We start from the raw sequence: 18,960 nt of genomic DNA, 5'->3' as shown, positions 1-18,960 counted from the left end.
GAATTTGTGACACTGGCCATGCTAACTTATTTGTTTGAAAGGTCAGTATTCCTTGCTTCCAATTGAAGCACAGAAGGCTCTTTTTGGAAAATTCGCAAATCATGCTCTAATAACTTGGATCATAAGGTGTGGAGCTTATGGAGTCCATGCCAACTTGAGTACATGCTCTCAAACCAAATATTAAGAAATACATTTTACAAATTCAACTTTTCACTTTGTAATGAAAAAGTATTCAAGGTAACTTTATTTTACAGTGCTTGTTACACATATTACATGTATTAACTATAGAAATAAAAGTAAATTATGAATTATAGTCATAATTACAAGCAACTAACCCTAAACCAAACCCTAAACCTGTAGTAAGTACATGTTGTTAATTAGTAATAATCGTTAATTACTCAAATCAAATCAAATCACTTTATTGTTGTCATGTGTATTTAGTTGATTCATGTCTTTTATTTTGAAATGTTTAGTTCCTGTTTCCCTTGTCATGTGATTTCTGTTTTCCCTCCATGTTCATGTGTCATGTTTTCATTGGTTTATCGTTTAATTATCTTGTTATCAGTTCTGTTTGTTCATTGGTTTATGTTCCCCCATGTCCATGTATTTAAGCCTCATGTTTTCCATTGTGTCTTGGTCAAGTATTGAATGAATGTGAGTATAGATGTTTATGTCAGGCCACGTTTATGTCAAGCCAAGTTTATATCAAGTCAGGTTTATGTCAAGTTCATGTTTATGTTTAGTTCACGTGTATAGTTAGGGCATTCACTTTTGTAAATAAACTGCACTTGGGTTCTTCATCTTCACGTCATCTTCGTCATTGCCATCATTGTCAGCAGCCAACATCGTTACAATTGTCACACAGCCATATACACAAGTGCAATGGTGTGTGAAATTCATGGTGTTTACTCTTGTATTTACACTGTAAAAAGGACACTAAAATAAATTGTAACCGTATTCAATTAGAAAAATGTGAAATAGAAGTATTTTTTTTTTTTTTTTTTACAAGTTTGATAATGGAACCCCATTGTATATAAACTGCAACAACAATGTGCCTAACATTGTTACATAAAGAAATTGTTAAAGTGGAGCTTGAAGGGAGCTTTAAACTGAGCCTCCACAACACTTTGCAATAGAATCTCAGTCTCTTGTGTTTTTCTTTGGTTTTACCATTAATCTACTTTACCTCGGTCTAGGCTATTGCATGCTTGTTTTCACCTTGTGTTGCAGACCTTTCAGAAGTAATTTGTCCGCATCCACAGAGATGTGCCTGGGAGATAGATAATTACCTCTCCTGTCTTGGCTGTTTTGTTTAGCGAACAGGGCCTTATATTGTTCAAGCTTCAGATTAAATTATGGGTTTGCGATTGAATTAGCCTTTGATGTTTGGTTTCATTATTAGCCTTAGAATCGCAGGACAACTGAGAGGAAGGTATGTGAGATCTTTGTAATGTATGTTGAGATGCTCTTTATGCTTTCCAATCATAGTGTAAGTTGAAAGGCATGATGAGATCAGTAAAGGGTTTTCGCATGCAAATGTTTAGCATGTTTTAACTGATATCAGACACCTGGGGTGGTTATGCGGCCATGACAGATCATGGAATTACACTGTTATACCTGGATATGCATTGAAATTTTTTTTGCTTTCAACGGTCCAGAGTCAATTATAAAGTACACTTACTGAGCACTTAGGAACACCTGTACACCTACATATTCATGCAATTACCCAGTCAGCCAATCGTGTGGCAGTAGTGCAAATCATGCAGTTACGGGTTAGGAGCTTCAGTTATTGTTCACATCAAACATCAGAATAGGGAAAAAATGTGATCTCAGTGATTTCAACCATGAATTGTTGGTGCCAGACGGGCTGGTTTTAGTATTTTTGTAACTGTTGATTTCCTGGGATTTTCACATACAACAGTCTCCAGAGTTTACTCAGAATGGTGCCAAAAACAAAAAACATCCAGTGAGCGGAATTTCTGTGGACGCAAACGCCTTGTAGATGAGAGAGGTCAACAGAGAATGGCCAGACTGGTTCGAGCTGACAGAAAGGCTACGGTAACTCAGGTAACCACTCTGTACAATTGTAGTGAGCAGAATAGCATCTCAGAATGCACAACACGTCGTACCTTGAGGCCTAAAGATCATGTCGGGCACTTTATTAGGACCATAGTGTTCCTAATAAAGTGCTCAGTGGGTGTATATTCCAGGTATACATGCGTTTATTGCAAAGCAGTTTTTAGGTTTCCATGCCAAAGGTTGTTTTGAATGCCCATACAGTATCAATGTAGTGTCTTGTTTAGAAACAGCCCGAGCCACTGCCATTAGAGAACAGGGCAAAGTGAAATGTGATGCAATTAACAAAACCTGGAACAACCTCTTAAGCAATTATAGAAAGTTAACTAGAATTTTACATATTTAGCAATGCCAGGCAGAAAGGTCAATAACTTGATTCTAGACCAGAAACTGTAACAACCTTCTGGCAAATAGAAATTAGCAATGGAGACAAAGATTTTGATAGACAGTAGTTGTTGTTGCTAAAGATACATCACACAAATGACATGTTCAAGTACGATGCTGCCTTGCAATGAATACACAATTCTAATTCTTTAGTGTAATTGAGGGTAAGCAGCCAGAGTGCCCAGTGCATTAGTCTGCATAGCAACTAATATATTGTTAATACTGTATGTTCAAGGCAGACTGCTGTTTCAAAGGAATCCTTGTGTGGTACTGTAGATGGAAAACATTCTGCTCAAGTGGCAGTTTGTGTAGTATGTATCAACCTCTTGAGACGGATATATGAAAAATCCATTACAAGGATGTTTTAAAAGAAAATAATCCTTTATGCTCTTTTACCATCTTCCGTCCTAACATGGTTTTAATTTAGAAACTCATTCTCATGTACAAATTAAACAGCCATGGCCAGTTAGAAGAAGCTATTAGGTTGTTGTAAGGGTTTAGAAATGATAAAAGAGCAGCTACTATGTCCAGTTTACTGAAAAATGAATATGCGGTCATAATTTACTCAACCTCATGTCTTTCGAAACCTGTTCGCCATTCTTTCTTCTGTGGGAATTTTTTTATTTTTTTTTATAGCAGAATGCTCAAGGTGCTCTTTTCCATACAATGAAAGTGAATGGTGACCACGCAAGAGTCATATTACCGACTTATGATGCTTTTATCGTGGTTTTTTTTTGGGCAGGGGGCTTGAGAATCCCTATTCAGTTTAATGGATAAACTATTCTCCAGGGACGTGTCTGGATGTCAATTCTTATTTGCACTCCATGGTGTTTGGTGCAATCGGAATTTATTAACCCCAATACAAGTGAGCTTCTCTCCAGTGTTGATACTCTGGGAACACTGCATCACAGCCTTTCTCCCTTGTTTTTCCACTCTGAATTCAGCACATGTAGTATATGTTTTGGATGTCTTTGTATCTCTGTTCATTTCCTCTTGCTGAGCAATCCTAAAGGATTTAACTCATGTCTGGAGAGCTTAGTCTGTCTAATCATGATGGATGTGTTTTTGGTGAAAAGTTCCTCCAGAAGGTGATTCTATTCTAAATAAAAAAAATTAAAAATGAGACAAGGGATGATATGAATGCAGCAAACCATATAGCTTCAAGCGTCTATATTAATTAACCATTAACCTCTGCATGTGTCCAAACAGAGCCTGAGTGTTAGTCAATAAGATCTAGCCGTGATCAGCTCTGTGTTGGGAAGATGTGCATTTTAAAGGGGATTTCAGGGTTGCATTAGCTTACCATTGGGCACAAACATGCTGGTTTTGCAAAGTGTTTTTTTGATTACTTGTTTCAAAGAAATACCGTTGATCTGAATAGCCGAATGGCTGTTTGGCTTCTCACCAACAACAGAATCTTCTAGGAAGGCCTCTCCTTGGCATTGGAAAAGCTGAGAGAAAAAACTCAATAGACTTTTGGCTTTGTCATGCTGACATTAATGACTCCCTATGAACACCAGATTAGCAGTAAAGATTTTTGAATGTTATTAAAATCCATTTTTCACTCCTCTTGCTGTGTCAAAAGCAATAACATAGTAATATTACTAAATCTTCATTGAAGGTGGAATGGCCACAAACAAACATAATTTTTCAGCCTAGATGGACATGTTTGACCGTTGCACAGTGTCTTGTGCTGGAGCATGTTTTTTAATTGTGTCAAGTTCACACAGAACGCATCCTTGCGCTAAGAATATGTATGCAGGCGTGCAGCGCAACAAGTAAAACAGAACACAGGTGTCTCGAGATGTGTTTTTTAAAATTTGAAGTTCTTTTTACCTGTCAATGTATCTAAAAAATGTGGCACTACAGCACGAGATGCTGAAAAAACAGCGAGATGCAGTGAAACGGACACCGACGTCTGTCTAGCAAATGTGTTAATTAAAACACATTGTGTGCGTTCTGTTCCAATCGTTGCGCTTTTTTAAATGCAAGATAGCACATTCTGTGTGAAATCCCCTAACAGTTTTCTAAACTATTTGGTGGTCTAGCCAGACTGATCTCACAGTGAAATCGGAAATAGCATTTTGACTTTTCTTTAGCTAAAATCGGTTTACTAAAATCCGAAACACTGCCCCCCAGTGGCCAAAGTGGTAAGTGTTGTTCGATGTACAGGGTGTGAGCTCCATTTTCTGGGTGAAAGGACCTTATTCACTGTAGCGCCTTGACAGGAATTAAAACGAGGCTGTGAGGGATAGACTTTGCACAGTCATGCACTGTATAAAGCTATCGAAAAGCTCCTAGATCACATCTAATTTCTGAAAACTTATGAAGCCTACAGTTTTTAGTCTACTGAAATTTCTTGGAAATATAACTTTTTCGACGTTTTATCAGCGGAACAATCCAAAAACACTTTAAACAACTGTACAATCCATTAAAGAAACTTTACATCTATCACTCACAGCCTCGTTGTCATTCCCCTCAAAAATCAAAGATGGTGCTGCTGTGAATAAGGCCTATCTATGTACAGGAGCCAAAAGCCAGTTTTAAAGCGAGTTGTTTTCAGCTGTACAGGATGTAATACAGTGAAGGGGAATGCATATTCTATAAACCCACAAACCCAAACCCCAAACGTGAACCTAACCATCAGTGGGGTAAAAATGTAATGCTATTGGGAAAAATGGAACCTCCGAAATGCTCTTGCCACTGATTATGCAGTCACGATTACTTCCTGGTTTCTGGTTTGAGCCAATGCAAAAATGTCTGATGGGAGATTCCGCTGCCAGTGAGTCAGCATATGGTGGTCGATCCTATGGTCCTGGAACATTCGGAAACAACATGCCAACTTTCTGTGTGATCATGTTAGTCTTGCTCAGACAATGCATACTTTTGGTTGTTGTTGAAAATTGCCTGATTATCTATTAAAATTACATGTCATGATAAACTGTTATTTTAGATGAAAACTAAACTGAACTGATAAGAGAGATGGAAAGAGAGAAGTAGGGAGGTAGAGTGAGAAGCCGGGATAAATGAGGTATGAAAAGAAACCATAATGGATGTATTAATAAAAAATAAAAAAAAATGTTCTGGCCTATTAATTTCAGACTGAATATGGTGGGTAATACAGTCTCTTGTTCTTTGATGAAAAAGAGCTTATCAGAGGTTTAGAGGAGGCACATAAGCCAAGTTAATATAATTACAGCCCCTCTTTCTTCAATAGATCATGTCCAGCTTTTGTGAATAATTATGTCTGAGAAGAAGCTGTGTCATGAAAAGGGAACAATGACATCGGCCAAATCCATTGGCTCATTTTTACTTTGTCATGAAGTGATTTAGTATTTTAACCAAAGAAAAAACAAAAAAAATTTTCCCGATGTAATAAAAATGTTTGTTTATCTGAGAGGTACAAGACTTTATGACTTTTCCTCCACTAGCCATCTGAACAAACCAAAAATTAGTGATCGTAAAAAAAGAAAGAAAAAAAAGCGACACCTTTGCTGTTCAAAGTCAAAATTGACCAACCATAGGAAGTGAATGGGAAAAATAGGGCAATTTTTTATTTTTATTTGTCAAATACAGTATATAAATCTGCCACAATGCAGAGTGAGACTTTACAACATGCCAACACACACAAACACACATTTACACAAGCACAAAAATGAACTGGTGACACTATAACACAGAGCAATTCTTTAGATTTTTTTTTTTTTTTTATAAAATCGACAGATCAGCTACAATGTAAAACACACACACACATAAATGAGGGGGTAAGACCATAACACACCCACAATGCAGCACGCACACCCACACCCACCCACACACACAGATAAATAAATGGGTGAAACTAACACAGCCAGAAGGCAGAAGGCAGAACCCAACACACACAAACATGCATGCACGCACACTCACACACACTCACACAGAGAACAAAGAACAAAGTCTTCTGTTTTATACACTAAATAAATGTATACAGTCCATTGCTATACATTTCTGTTAATTACTTTTCATTTTCTTGACATTATTATTAATTTACTTTGTTACATTTTTGTGTTTGAAATAAACAATTGGTAACAAAATTATTTCATGTCCTCTCTTTGTAACACCACGTCAGGTTTGACAGTAAGCATAATGTGACATTATTGCAAAAACTGATACTTCATAACACTTAGTTTGATAATGTCTAAATATATATCTAAAAGCATAACTTGTGATAAAATTGAGAATTACTACACAGTAGATGGCTGCATAGAACACTGCAGGCATCTATTTGCTATTATTGTTATAACATGATTTTCAAGTCATTCTCATATTTTCTTCATGTTTCAACTAAGTTTCACTGTAGTGAAGTTAAATAAATATGGTGACATTGAGAAATGTAAATGTATATTAAATACATTAAATCTCAAAAGAAGTACATCATTTTATTGTTTTTACCTTAGGGACGAAGAAATGTTATCAGAAAAAAAAATAATAATAATAATAATTATACCTGTACTGTGTCTGGTCAAAATGACCGTGAACAGCAAAGTACGTGGCCCTGCTTGAATAGAGGGTTAATAGTGTCTTAAGATAATCTTCACTGTGAGCTAGTGATGCAACACAGCACAATAAAATTAGAGTGCTCCTGTTAAATTCATTAAAGTCTGTCAGCCAGATGAACACCCTTGCTAAAAAAAACAACTGGTAAAACCAGCCAAAGCTGCTTGACTGGTCTTAGCTGGTTTAAGCTGATCTCCCAGCCCAAAACACCAGGCTGAAAGACCAGCAAACCAAAATAGGCTGGTTTTACTTGAGCTGTTTTTTTTTTTTTTTTTTAAAGCAGCAACAATAAAAATGTGAAATTTCTGGTGATTCGGATGTTTTGGTATTTCATTTCAATTTCAAATTGATTTAAATTTGATGATCATGATTGTGTAGCAAACATCTTTTGTTATAATTGGTGTGGTGAGAGTGCAGAGAGCGAGAAAGAGGTATAGAATTTAATTCTGATGTTTTGAAATTCCATGCTTTTTTGTGCTTTGATAATAAAGTCAGTTATACTACATTATTTGTGCCCGACTCCATTATTCAGACCCCTTTAAAAACTGGAGCCCTTCCCCTTCCCCTTATACAGTACATTACACTATATAAGCACAGAGGTAGAATTCAGTATCTGGTTCACAGGGCATGTAAAGGTTATACCACCACAGTAATAATCCTATCCAACTGCTTGTTACAAATTATGGCTTTCTCAAAAAGCCTGAAAGCTGTTATAAAGACTAAAGCGAGCAATTTGTACAATTGCTGGTTGTAAGGAATATATTTAAAGCAACTCTTGAATGCATATCATTTTCAGTATATTCTAAGGCTCATATAATGTATTGTGTAGATTTCGATTTTCATAGATTTTACTTTGGAAAAATGAAGCTTTTGTGAGCTGGAGCTAGGTATATCTACACATCCATTTTTCATTTTGTCATGTCACAAATTATGTATGGGCTTTAAGTTGACGTCAGGTTGGGTCGTCACTATGGGACCCTGGATGTTGCACAATGCTGAGAGTGGCAGTCTCGCTCAATAGAATCACTCTTGTATTTACTGTATGCTGTTCTGAAAACTAATGCTGTGTAATGGGGATCCAAAGTAAAAGTTCAATACTTTGTACACAATTGTTGTACAGAAAGCTTTTTAAATTAATTAAACAGTTTTTTAATTTTACATTTTTTTTCTAAAAGATTAAAAACTTTGTTTTCCTTTGAAGACTTTCTTGATGTTGTTTTGTAGGATTAATTGATTATCTTTCTGCAATATAACTGTTTCATCTCATATGTCTTGCTTCAATTTAGTATGCAATTGATATTTACACGTTAAATGCCACTGAATTTCTATTTCTGAGAAGTCTAGACATTAAATGTTCTAGTTGCATGATATTTTGGTGGCCATGTTGTTGTCATGGTAATAAAATCACCATAATGAACTCTAATTATGGTAATTGTGTCAGATTTTATTCAATGGAGTTGTATAAACTGAAAGTGAATTTTCCTCAACTTTGGATACTTGTATATGCAGTCTGAGATCATTTGAAACTTAAGTAATAATGATAGAGCCATTAGTTTCATTACTAGCAGAATCAGATTTTAAAACCACTTTGAATTACATGGCAGGGGACACAATGTGTTGAATATTCTGCTCCCAGAGAAAGAAGAAAATGTAAAAGCAGATGTAATTAGAGGAAGAAACAGAAGGTGTATCACTTACAAGGTAAGAAAATAGTTGTGACCTATTTCATGTGCAGAACGCAAAGTGACAGATTCTAAATATCATTCTGGAATATTCAAGCTAAAACAGTGAGTTCAAATGATACTGTATCTGAAGTGTAAATGTAGCTTGTTTTAATGTAGAATTCAGTCCCATCCAATCCCATCCTCTGAACTGTTTATCAATAAAAACAGAGAGTTATTGAAGTAAAATGAGACATATGATGTCAGTTTATGTGTTGTAAACCTTTATTTTTTAAAGGTTTTCAGCCATTTTGTTAATTTTGATTATTATATTATACAGTAGCTTATAAATTTGTTTTAAGTAATTTTAAAGGTGCTGTAAGCGATTTTGTTCATGGAAAAGTATGCAAAAAATGTTCCTACTCCCTTAAAGATATTAATGAAATAAGTGTCCTGAGATATCTCACCGGTCTCTTTGACGGCTATAGACTTTGTAAACAGCAAACAAAAATGTGTCCGCAGACTGCAGACATTGACACTTTTCACCTGTCAATCATTTTGCTTGTTCTCATAGTGTTGTACTTGAAGCAGATCATTGAGGCTATGATTCATAATGTTTGTCTGTTGAGGGCGCTATTGTGCCACTGTTAAATTTGACAACCACAGGAACAAACAATGCTGCTTTTTTGCTCAGTTTTGGTCTCAAAATTATCTTTGGAGGTTGGGGTTTTGGAACAAGGCGGCGAGGCTAATTCAACGGCTCAATCACGTGAAAACTTCAGAATGCTAAAATCGCTTACAGCACCTTTAAGGCCCCGTTGGAAGTTCGCTAAGTCCCCCTTGTGGGCCTCGGCCCACTGGCTGAGAACCACTGAGATATAATATTGTATATAAGGAAGCCATTTGTAGGTTGATTCCCCTAAAATATATAAACTCGGCTCAGTGACCCTATCAAAATATATGCTTCCTGTCTAAAACATTGGCTGCTATGGCACAAGTTTTGGGGCGGGACTATCTTATTGGTTGACTAATGTAAAACGGGAAGAGTGTTCAGGAAACCTCTTTGAAAACTCTGTTCTGCACAAAAATTACACACATAGTCCTTAAAATGTATTTTTCATTTCCTTTTTGTAACAAGAACATCGAAGTGTTTGTGTAGACTTGAATCGAACAAATCAAAGAGTAAAAAAGAACTTTTGTATCATGTATCAGACCTCCATAAATCTCAGTAGGCAATATAAGGCCATTGCTTTTGTGCGTTTTCCTTATTTAGCTCTACCTAGTGCCTTTGAATACTTACAGTTGAAGTCAGAAGTTTACACAAACTTTAGCCAAATACATTTAAACTCAGTTTTTTACAATTCCTGACATTTAATTGTAGAAAACATTCCCTGTCTTAGGTCAGTTAGGATCACTGCTTTATTTTAAGAATGTGAAATGTCAGAATAATAGTAGAGAGAATGATTTATTTCAGCTTTTATTTCTTTCATCACATTCCCAGTGGGTCAGAAGTTTACATACACTTTGTTAGTATTTGGTAGCATTGCCTTTAAATTGTTTAACTTGTGTCAAATGTTTTGGGTAGCCTTCCACATGCTTCTCACAATAAGTTGCTGGAATTTTTGCCCATTCCTCCAGACAGAACTGGTGTAACTGAGTCAGGTTTGTAGGCCTCCTTGCTCACACACACTTTTTCAGTTCTGCCCACAAATTTTCTATCGGATTGAGGTCAAGGCATTGTGATGGCCACTCCAATTCCTACTTTGTTGTCACTTAAGCCATTTTGCCACAACTTTGGAAGTATGCTTGGAGTCATTTTCTATTTGGAAGACTCATTTGCGACTGAGCTTTAAATTCCTGGCTGGTGTCTTGAGATTTTGCTTCAATATATCCACATAAATTTCCTTCCTCATGATGCCATCTATTTTGTGAAGTGCAACAGTACCACCTGTAGCAAAGCACTCCCACAACATGATGCTGCCACCCCCATGCTTCACGGTTGGGATAGTGTTCTTCGGCTTGCAAGCCTGAACTTTTTTCTTCCAAACATAACGATGGTCATTATGGCCAAACAGTTACATTTTTGTTTCAATAGACCAGAGGACATTTCTCCAAAAAGTAAGATCTTTGTCCCCATGTGTACTTGCAAACTATAGTCTGGCTTTTTTATGGTGGTTTTGGAACAGTGGCTTCTTCCTTGCTGAGCAGCCTTTCAGGTTATGTCGATATAGGACTCATTTTACTGTGGATATAGATACTTGTCTACCTGTTTCCTCCAGCATCTTCACAAGGTCCTTTGCTGTTGTTCTGGGATTGATTTGCACTTTCCGCTCCAAACTACGTTCATTTCTAGGAGAGAGAATGCGTCGCCTTCCTGAGCGGTATGATGGCTGCATGGTCCCATGGTGTTTATACTGCATTCAGGCATTTGGAAATTGCTCCCAAGGATGAACCAGACATGTGGAGGTCCACAATTTTTTTTTCTGAGGTCTTGGCTGATTTCATTTGATTTTCCCATGATGTCAAGCAAAGAGGCACTGAGTTTAAAGCTAGGCCTTAAAATACATCCACAGGTACACCTCCAATTAAGTACACCTCCTATCAGAAGCTAATTGGCTAATTGTCTAAAGGCTTGACATCATTTTCTGGAATTTTCCAAGCTACTTAAAGGCACAGTTTACTTAGTTTATGTAAATTTTGACCCACTGGAATTGTGATATAGTCAAATAAAAGTGAAACAATCTGTCTGTAAACAATTGTTGGAAAAATTACTTGTGTTATGCACAAAGTAGATGTCCTAAACGACTTGCCAAAACTATAGTTTGCTAATATGAAATCTGTGGAGTGGATAAAAAAATGAGTTTTAATGACTTCAACCTAAGTGTATGTAAACTTCTGACTTCAACTATAGTGCCTTTAAACTATCCCTAGGGTTTTTACTATAGAATGTAATCTGACAATGTATCTAAAGTGTTTTTTCTTAAATGTATAAATGATGGACCAATGCCGCAATGTCATAGGAATGTCATTCGTCGCCTTCTCTGGTTTGAGGCACTCACACTGATGAATTGCTTTCTTCTTAAGTAAGCTTGTGATTGCTGTGTTCCTTCTGCTGAGCTTGTCAATATCAAAATCACACTTTTCAGTCTTCCAAATGTGTTCTTTTTGGTTTTGTACCCAAGCCACAATGTTGAATTGATTAGCTGACTATTTTGCATAAGATTTCTCTACTTAGCAGTGGAGATTTCTGAAAGTTAACATAAAGTGACAGTCAAAATGTGCTGGGCAGAGAGTGATTCTGTTTAAATAGTCCAATTAGACATTAGTGCAGTATTATGCAGTAGGGCATTATTCAGTATTGCTTTAGAATGCATGAGATGACCTCCATCATAAGACAATGTATTATAATTACTAAAGAATTGAATTCAACTTTGAGTCTTTGATAAGCCGGCACATTTATTTTATTTCGAGTCTTTCATATTAAAGTTTTATTTATATTTTTGCTTCTTAAATCTTGAATATTATAACACAAATGCAATATAGCCACAAACATAAATTCACATACAATAGTTTAAATATACTTTAGCACATTTGTGAACTCCAGTATAGGCCATATCAAAACAATGGCAAGCATTTACCACTCTTAGACAATTACAGCACAATTACAAGGTTTAATAATGTACATATGTCATTTGTTTCAGGGAGAAAGGCTTTAAATGATCTATAGTATATATTAACAATTCATCTTAGTGTTTAGAGTTCAGATTTTAACCAATTTGTGTGACTAACGTCATTTTTGAACGTTAAAAGAATGTTTAGAAAGGTTTTTCCTCAGAAAACTTTATCATTACAATTAAAAACTTTTGCAATGTATCTGTTTAATATCTGTAAAATTACATTTCATCAAAATATTAAATGACACTGGATAGCAAACCGACTAGCCATCAAAACACACAAAAAAACTTATTTCACAATATCAACAACACAAGTGTATTACATTTAAATTCTAAAGCACAACAAATTCATTTAAAATAATAAATGAATACACAATTACAGCAAATTTAACTGTGGTAATGATAAAGAATACAAGCAAACACATTAGTGACATTGGTTGAGAAAACATGTTAAACCCATGTGGAATGATTGAGGCACATGCTATCTTCACATACATGAAAATGATGAAAAAGAGGAAAAATCCATAGGCTTATATCAAACTTGTGTGACATGTATTTTCTTAATATAACTTTTTAATTAATAGTCTGATTAAGCTGTACTAGAAAAATATGTATTATTTTTAAAGGTGAAGTGTGTAACACTTTAATCACTTACAGTATTTACAGTCTACATTATTTACATAAAAATCACTCTCGATTAAAAACTGCACTCTCATACAGCTTGAGTCTACACATCATTAGTCATGACATTGTGTCCATTGCTGTACATTACCCAGATGGCCCATGACTCACCCATGTATGTCACAACAATGACCAACGAAATTAGCTATACTTTCATTTTCATTATGTATGCAACATATGTTGACTGACATATATTGTGTAAATATACTGTATATTAAAGTACAGTGGGCCCTGACAGAACAGTAAACTATGATAAGTTAACTCGCATTAAATATTCTCGCAACACCCGCAACTGCAGAGTAAAGCAGTTTCAGCAGTTTTTCTCCCAGGGGTCTGCAGAGGAAGAAGGCCATTCATTAATCACAATGGCAACCCCTCAAGATAATTTGAGATCAATATTTACTTTTCCCTGCAGTACATATGCAATACATTGTGCTTTTAATTATAGCACAAAAACTAGCAAAGAATGCAACCATGGAACTTATGTAATACTGATTTAATTTCAACCTCTCTGTTTGTAAGGAACTGCTTGGCAAGTTGATAAGACAGTAAGATGAATTTGACTGTGTTGGGCATGACTTTTTGAGCATAAAGATAACGGGAAACTTGTGTTTGTGTAGCTGTTAAAAGAATATCAGGCCTGACTGAAAGTCTCCTTTCTAAAGTCACAGTTCTGTGGATACAGAAGCTTCTTATCAGGAAACAGCTCTTCTGATGGTGTCAAGTCATCTATCTCGGTTGAAAAATGCCCCATGCTCTCTACCATTGATGTTTCCTTAGCAACACTGTAGGTTAATGTCACGCTATAAGCTGCCTTCTGTGCCTGAGCATTGATTCCGCAGCGGCAGAGCCTCCTGAAGGCAGCGCGGAACTTTTGTGACATGGCGTTGTAGATGAGAGGATTAATGGCGCTGTTGAGGTATACACAAGTGCGGCAGAACAGCAAAAACCAGGTGTCAAGGTAGGCCTCTGGCAGGAAGGAGTTGACCACCACCAGTGTGCGGTATGGCATCCAAAGTAGAGCAAACAGAATAACCACCACAGCCAGCATTTTTGTAACCTTTCAAGAGGTAAACATAGCAACTGTGTTAATAAGAATGTATGGCACTTTCATAAATACAGCTTTTTTTGTTTTACTAAATATTGAAAATATTCAAGGATCTAGAAAGTTCATTCCTTTCAAAAAAGTACCGTGCTGGTATTATGGTACAGTGATGGAATCATGTGGTAATACTATGGTACTGAACCATTGCCATATCTATCTATCTATCTATCTATCTATCTATCTATCTATCTATCTATCTATCTATCAATCATATGTCTCTCTGTCTGTCTGTCCGTCTGTCCACCTGTCCATCTATCTATATGTCCATCTGTCTGTCTATCTGTCTATATGTCTATCTATATGTCCATCTGTCTGTTTATCTGTCTGTCTGTCTGTCTGTCTATATGACTTTTGTGGTATTTTGTTCTCTTTATTTACTTTTATTTCATTCTAAACCAATAAAGCAAGAATAACACAGCCTGATGTTTGTATCGCACCTGAAATAACAGGTGTGGAACTGTTTTGCTTTAGGCTACATTTAAGGCATATATCATGGTTTCCAAATTTTAAAGTTTGCCATGGATTTTTTTCTTCTTCTGCATATTAAAAAGATATCCACTCACCTGTCTTCGGGATGCTGCAGTTGTGCTGGAGCAGCGGCTAGAATTCTTCATCTTGTTCTTCTTCGCTTTGGAAAAGTTGTCATGCCCATTCTTGTCATCTTTGGGGTCCGACGGTAACGGATTGAGAAACAAAATTCGCGCAATGAGACCATACAAGACAGTGGCCAGGGTGAGAGGCAGAACAAAGAAGATGCCAAAGTCGAAAAAATATATGGGGAGGTAAAGGTTTCTGGACACTTTGTACGCGCAAGTTACTATAGTCACATCCTTGTAGACCACCTGTTGGATATCGGACAGGTAAAACCACATTACACAGTAAAGCGAGGTAAAACCCCAAACTCCAAGAATGATCTTCTTCGCCCGTGAGAGCGTACATAAAAACTGCGCTTTGATCGGGTGACAAATGGCGATGTATCGCTCTATAGTGAACGCTGTTATGGAACACGAGGATGCGTTTATTCCAAGATATTGGAAGTATGTGATGCACAGGCACCCCGGGTGCCCAAAAATCCAAGAACCGAACAAACTGTCCGCTGTGCTCGGTAGACCGGCTGCGATCAACACCATCAGGTCAGCGACGGCCAAACTCACCAGATAACCGTTGGTAGGGGTCCGCATGTGCTTGGTCGTGAGGACCACCAGGATGACCATCACGTTTCCAACTATCCCCAGGGCGCATATAAGGAAAACTATGAGGACGCTTATCACTTTGTATTCGACACTGTGGTCAGTCCAAGTTTCCAAAGTCTCATTGGACACCGTGGAGTTCTCCATTCTTAAGATATCTCCAAATAACTGGAAAGGTATGAATTAAAGACTCTCAATTCTGTAAAGTTTACATAATCATAAGCACAGTTTATTCAACCCACAATTTGTTCCTTGAACACAACTTTATTTCCAGTGAGTAGAGTTCCAGTGAAGGAAACTAAATTATACCCTAAAACCGATGTTGTATCTCCTCGTAATGGAAATATATTGAAGACAGATGTGCGTTCTGCTGTTGATGTGGATCAGGTGACGGATCGTCTGCGCTTTGACGGACAGCGCCCCGGTGCTGAATTTTGTCTCGCCTGTTGCTGCGTGATCAAATGCGCAAAAGGGGCGTTTTACGCACCGAATCAGTTCGCACAGAGTAAACCTGGCATCATTTTCTGATCCCTGTAAAATTAATTTTTGAGTTCGGTTTTTAATGCGTGGTTTAAAGTCTTATTTATATGCCATGTCATGACATATACTCAACTTTTGATTTAAGAAGCTGAAAGAATTGTGAAAGATCGATTAAACTAATGCATCTGATGAAAATATAATTGACTGGTATATACGTATTCCTTTCTCATTTGTGTTATTCTACTACTTGATTTATGATACTATGTTTCTGTAACATACTGGAATGAGCTGACATATGCACGTCACTTATAAACATAATAAAGGGTTTCGTTTTTTTCTTCTATCAGTCACTTTTAACAGTCCTTTTTATACCATATCAAAGTACTGAATTAAACGTTTTATTATCCTTGCTGCCTCTGTTTGCCATTATGATGCATAATTAATGTATCCATAGCTTGAAAAAGAGAGGATACATTTAAAAGTTCCTAATAGTTTTGAGGATTTAAACTGGTTTATTAAAAGCCAATTAAGCAGGACTCTGTGACCAAAACTCAGATTTGGGGGATTTGTTTAACTCTTATTATCTGTTTGGGGTCTAAGAGGCACCAAGGTCATGTTGAAAGCTTGAAACACATACTTCACATAGAAGTATAAGTTTGATCGTGTTTTTTTTTTTCTCTCTCTCTCTTGATGACATACTTCACCCAGCTTACATATCATTTATATCTAAAATATAAGTGTTAGGACCTACATTAGTTATGTCTGGGGTCTCAGAGATACTTTGTGATACAACTGATGGGTGAAATCTTTAATAATATCTACCTACTGGGTTTTCACTATTTCAAATTAACATTTAAAAATAATTTTAAGGGGAAATAAACGATTCATTTTAAATTGTTTGAATTATTTTAAAGACTGCAACATCATTTAGATCTCTGGGACCCAAAACATAAAAAGAGTGAAGCATTCATTCACCAACCACTTTATTATGTACACCTGTAAACCTATTTATTCATGCGATTATCTAATCAGTCAATTGTGTGGCAGCAGTGCAATGCATAAAATCAGGCAGATATAAGTCAGAAGCTTCAGTTAATGTTCACATCAACCATCAGAATCAGGAACAAATGTGATCTCAGTGATTTATGTTTTGAGTATTGCTGTAACTGCTGATCTCCTGGGATTTTCACACACAAAAGCCTCTAGAGTTTACTCAGAATTGTGCCAAAAACATAAAACATCCAGTGACGTGACAGTTCTGCAGACGGAAACACCTTGTTGATGAGAGAGGTCAACAGAGAATGGCCAGAATGGTTCGAGCAGACAGAAAGGCTACGGTAACTCAGATAATCACTCTGTACAATTGCAGCGAGCAGAATAGCATCTCAGAATGCACAACATGTTGAACCTTGAGGTAGATGGGCTACAACAGCAGAAGACCATGTCAGGCACTTTATTAGTACCATAGTGTTGATAATAAAGTGCTCAGTGAGTGTATATCACATTTACATTACATTTAGCAGACACTTTTATCCAAAGCAACTTATAGTGCTCTAATTACAGGGTCAATCCTCCCAGAGCAATCTGGAGTTAAGTGACTTGCTCAAGTACACAATGGTGATGGCTGTGGGGATCAAACCAGTAACCTTCTGCTTGCCAGTTCTGTGCTTTACCCCACTACGCCACCACATGTATATGATGGTTAATGCAAAATCGGCTCCTTTTGAGTCAAAGCCAATGTACATTTTCATGTGCCATACTGTGTATAGTTGTATGTACAGTGTCAAAAACCTTTTTAATTTGTTAAACTAAAGAAATTGCTCGATCTATATGAGCTAATGACCTGGAGATATTTTTATCTGGCTCAGACAGGAAAGGTTAATGGAATCTTCTCACAGGTCTCTGTCTTCTTTTTGGCCCTTGTAATTTAATCACATCACTTCTTTGGATCATGACCAAGGGCATATGCTTTGTGCGGAATTATAAATTTGTCTAGAAAATATAAATTCAGATTGCATAGTATTTTTCCACATCTCTTTGGTCCATTACTTCTTTATCTCACTGTACAAATAGTTAAAAACAACATTAGCTTATGTAATGTATCGTGACGTGCCTGTGACAATTCTCTCTCCTTTATTTATTTTTTACTCAATAACATTTGGCAGCTATTTTAGCAGCCGTGTGAGGTTTCTTTTTTCTTCTTCTTTTTTTTTTCTTCTTTTTTTCTAAGAGTAATTGACTCATTTGGGACAGCACAGTTGTTCCATGCTGAACACGAGAAAAGCTCTCCTCCTCACCAACTGTGGCTATGGCATACAGACAACTCAGAGAATAGACCTTATTGTGCCAAGCCAATTCAGCATTTATTTAGGGGTCTGTTTCCAAGGGAAACCAAGAGAGAGGAGTTCACAACCCAATTAGCTGGTGGAGTGGCACCACTGGGACAATGTCATAAATGATTGGTCTGGATTTTGAGATCACTTATTTGACACAAGAACCCACTGGGATGCATTAAATGTTTAAATATATCTTTGCTATTGTAGACTGACAATTGCTATGCAGTTTAAAACAATATACCTTAAGTAAAATGCGTGAAATGAAGGCTACTTAAAATTCAAACGATATTTAGTGTGAGGCAAAACAGTATAGTGCATTTGGATAAAAAAAAAAAAAAAAAAAAAAAAAAATTGGCTCAATTTTCGTGCTTTGCTGCCACCTTGTGTTATACCGTTTATACATGCAGTACTATTTCAACGTTTGGAATCACAATGACATTTTTTTATTTTTTTATTTTTTTTATTACAGTAACTGATACTTTTTTTTTTACAAAGGTTGCATTAATTTACAGTAAATACATGTATGCGTTTACCTCTATTTCAAATATACATGCTATTTTCTTCAAACTTTTTGTTAATCAAAGAACACTACTTGCAACCAGGACAGTTTTGCAGACCTTAGACATTCTAGAAGTCAGTTTATTAAGATAATCAGGTGAAGTTTCATCCCATGCTTTACCACTGAGTGTAAAAATTGTTTATAAAAAAGATATTTCAAATAGTAACAATAACTTGCAGCATTAGTCTATTAATGATTTTAACTGCATTTTAGAAACCCCTTAAACTCTGGTGCATTTTTGGGCTGCCACCTGCAATTTTTCTCACTCAAATTTAAAA

At 36.4% G+C, this 18,960-nt stretch overlaps 1 protein-coding gene across 1 annotated transcript; it reads right to left on the bottom strand.

Moving 5' to 3' along the window:
- Positions 1-12,866: 12,866 nt before the first annotated feature.
- On the bottom strand, positions 12,867-15,490 carry LOC127425219 (thyrotropin-releasing hormone receptor-like). The gene is made up of 2 exons (XM_051670940.1): positions 14,681-15,490; positions 12,867-14,072 (listed from the first exon to the last, which is right to left on the bottom strand). The coding sequence occupies exons 1-2, from the start codon at positions 15,452-15,454 to the stop codon at positions 13,647-13,649; spliced, it is 1,200 nt and encodes a 399-aa protein (XP_051526900.1). The 5' UTR covers positions 15,455-15,490; the 3' UTR covers positions 12,867-13,646.
- Positions 15,491-18,960: the final 3,470 nt, after the last annotated feature.

This window comes from Myxocyprinus asiaticus, chromosome 34, assembly GCF_019703515.2.
Source record: "Myxocyprinus asiaticus isolate MX2 ecotype Aquarium Trade chromosome 34, UBuf_Myxa_2, whole genome shotgun sequence".
NCBI classification, from domain to species: Eukaryota; Metazoa; Chordata; class Actinopteri; order Cypriniformes; family Catostomidae; genus Myxocyprinus; species Myxocyprinus asiaticus.
Note: the sequence above shows the minus strand (reverse complement) of the source record. Positions and strands in the feature narration are given on the sequence as shown.

Excerpts from the sequence above, each read along its gene's own strand:
- LOC127425219 (XM_051670940.1), bottom strand. The coding sequence starts at position 15,454 with ATGGAGAACTCCACGGTGTCCAATGAGACTTTGGAAACTTGGACTGAC. Across the intron at positions 14,073-14,680 it reads CTGCAGCATCCCGAAGACAG|GTTACAAAAATGCTGGCTGT; the intron begins GTGAGTGGATAT and ends ACCTCTTGAAAG.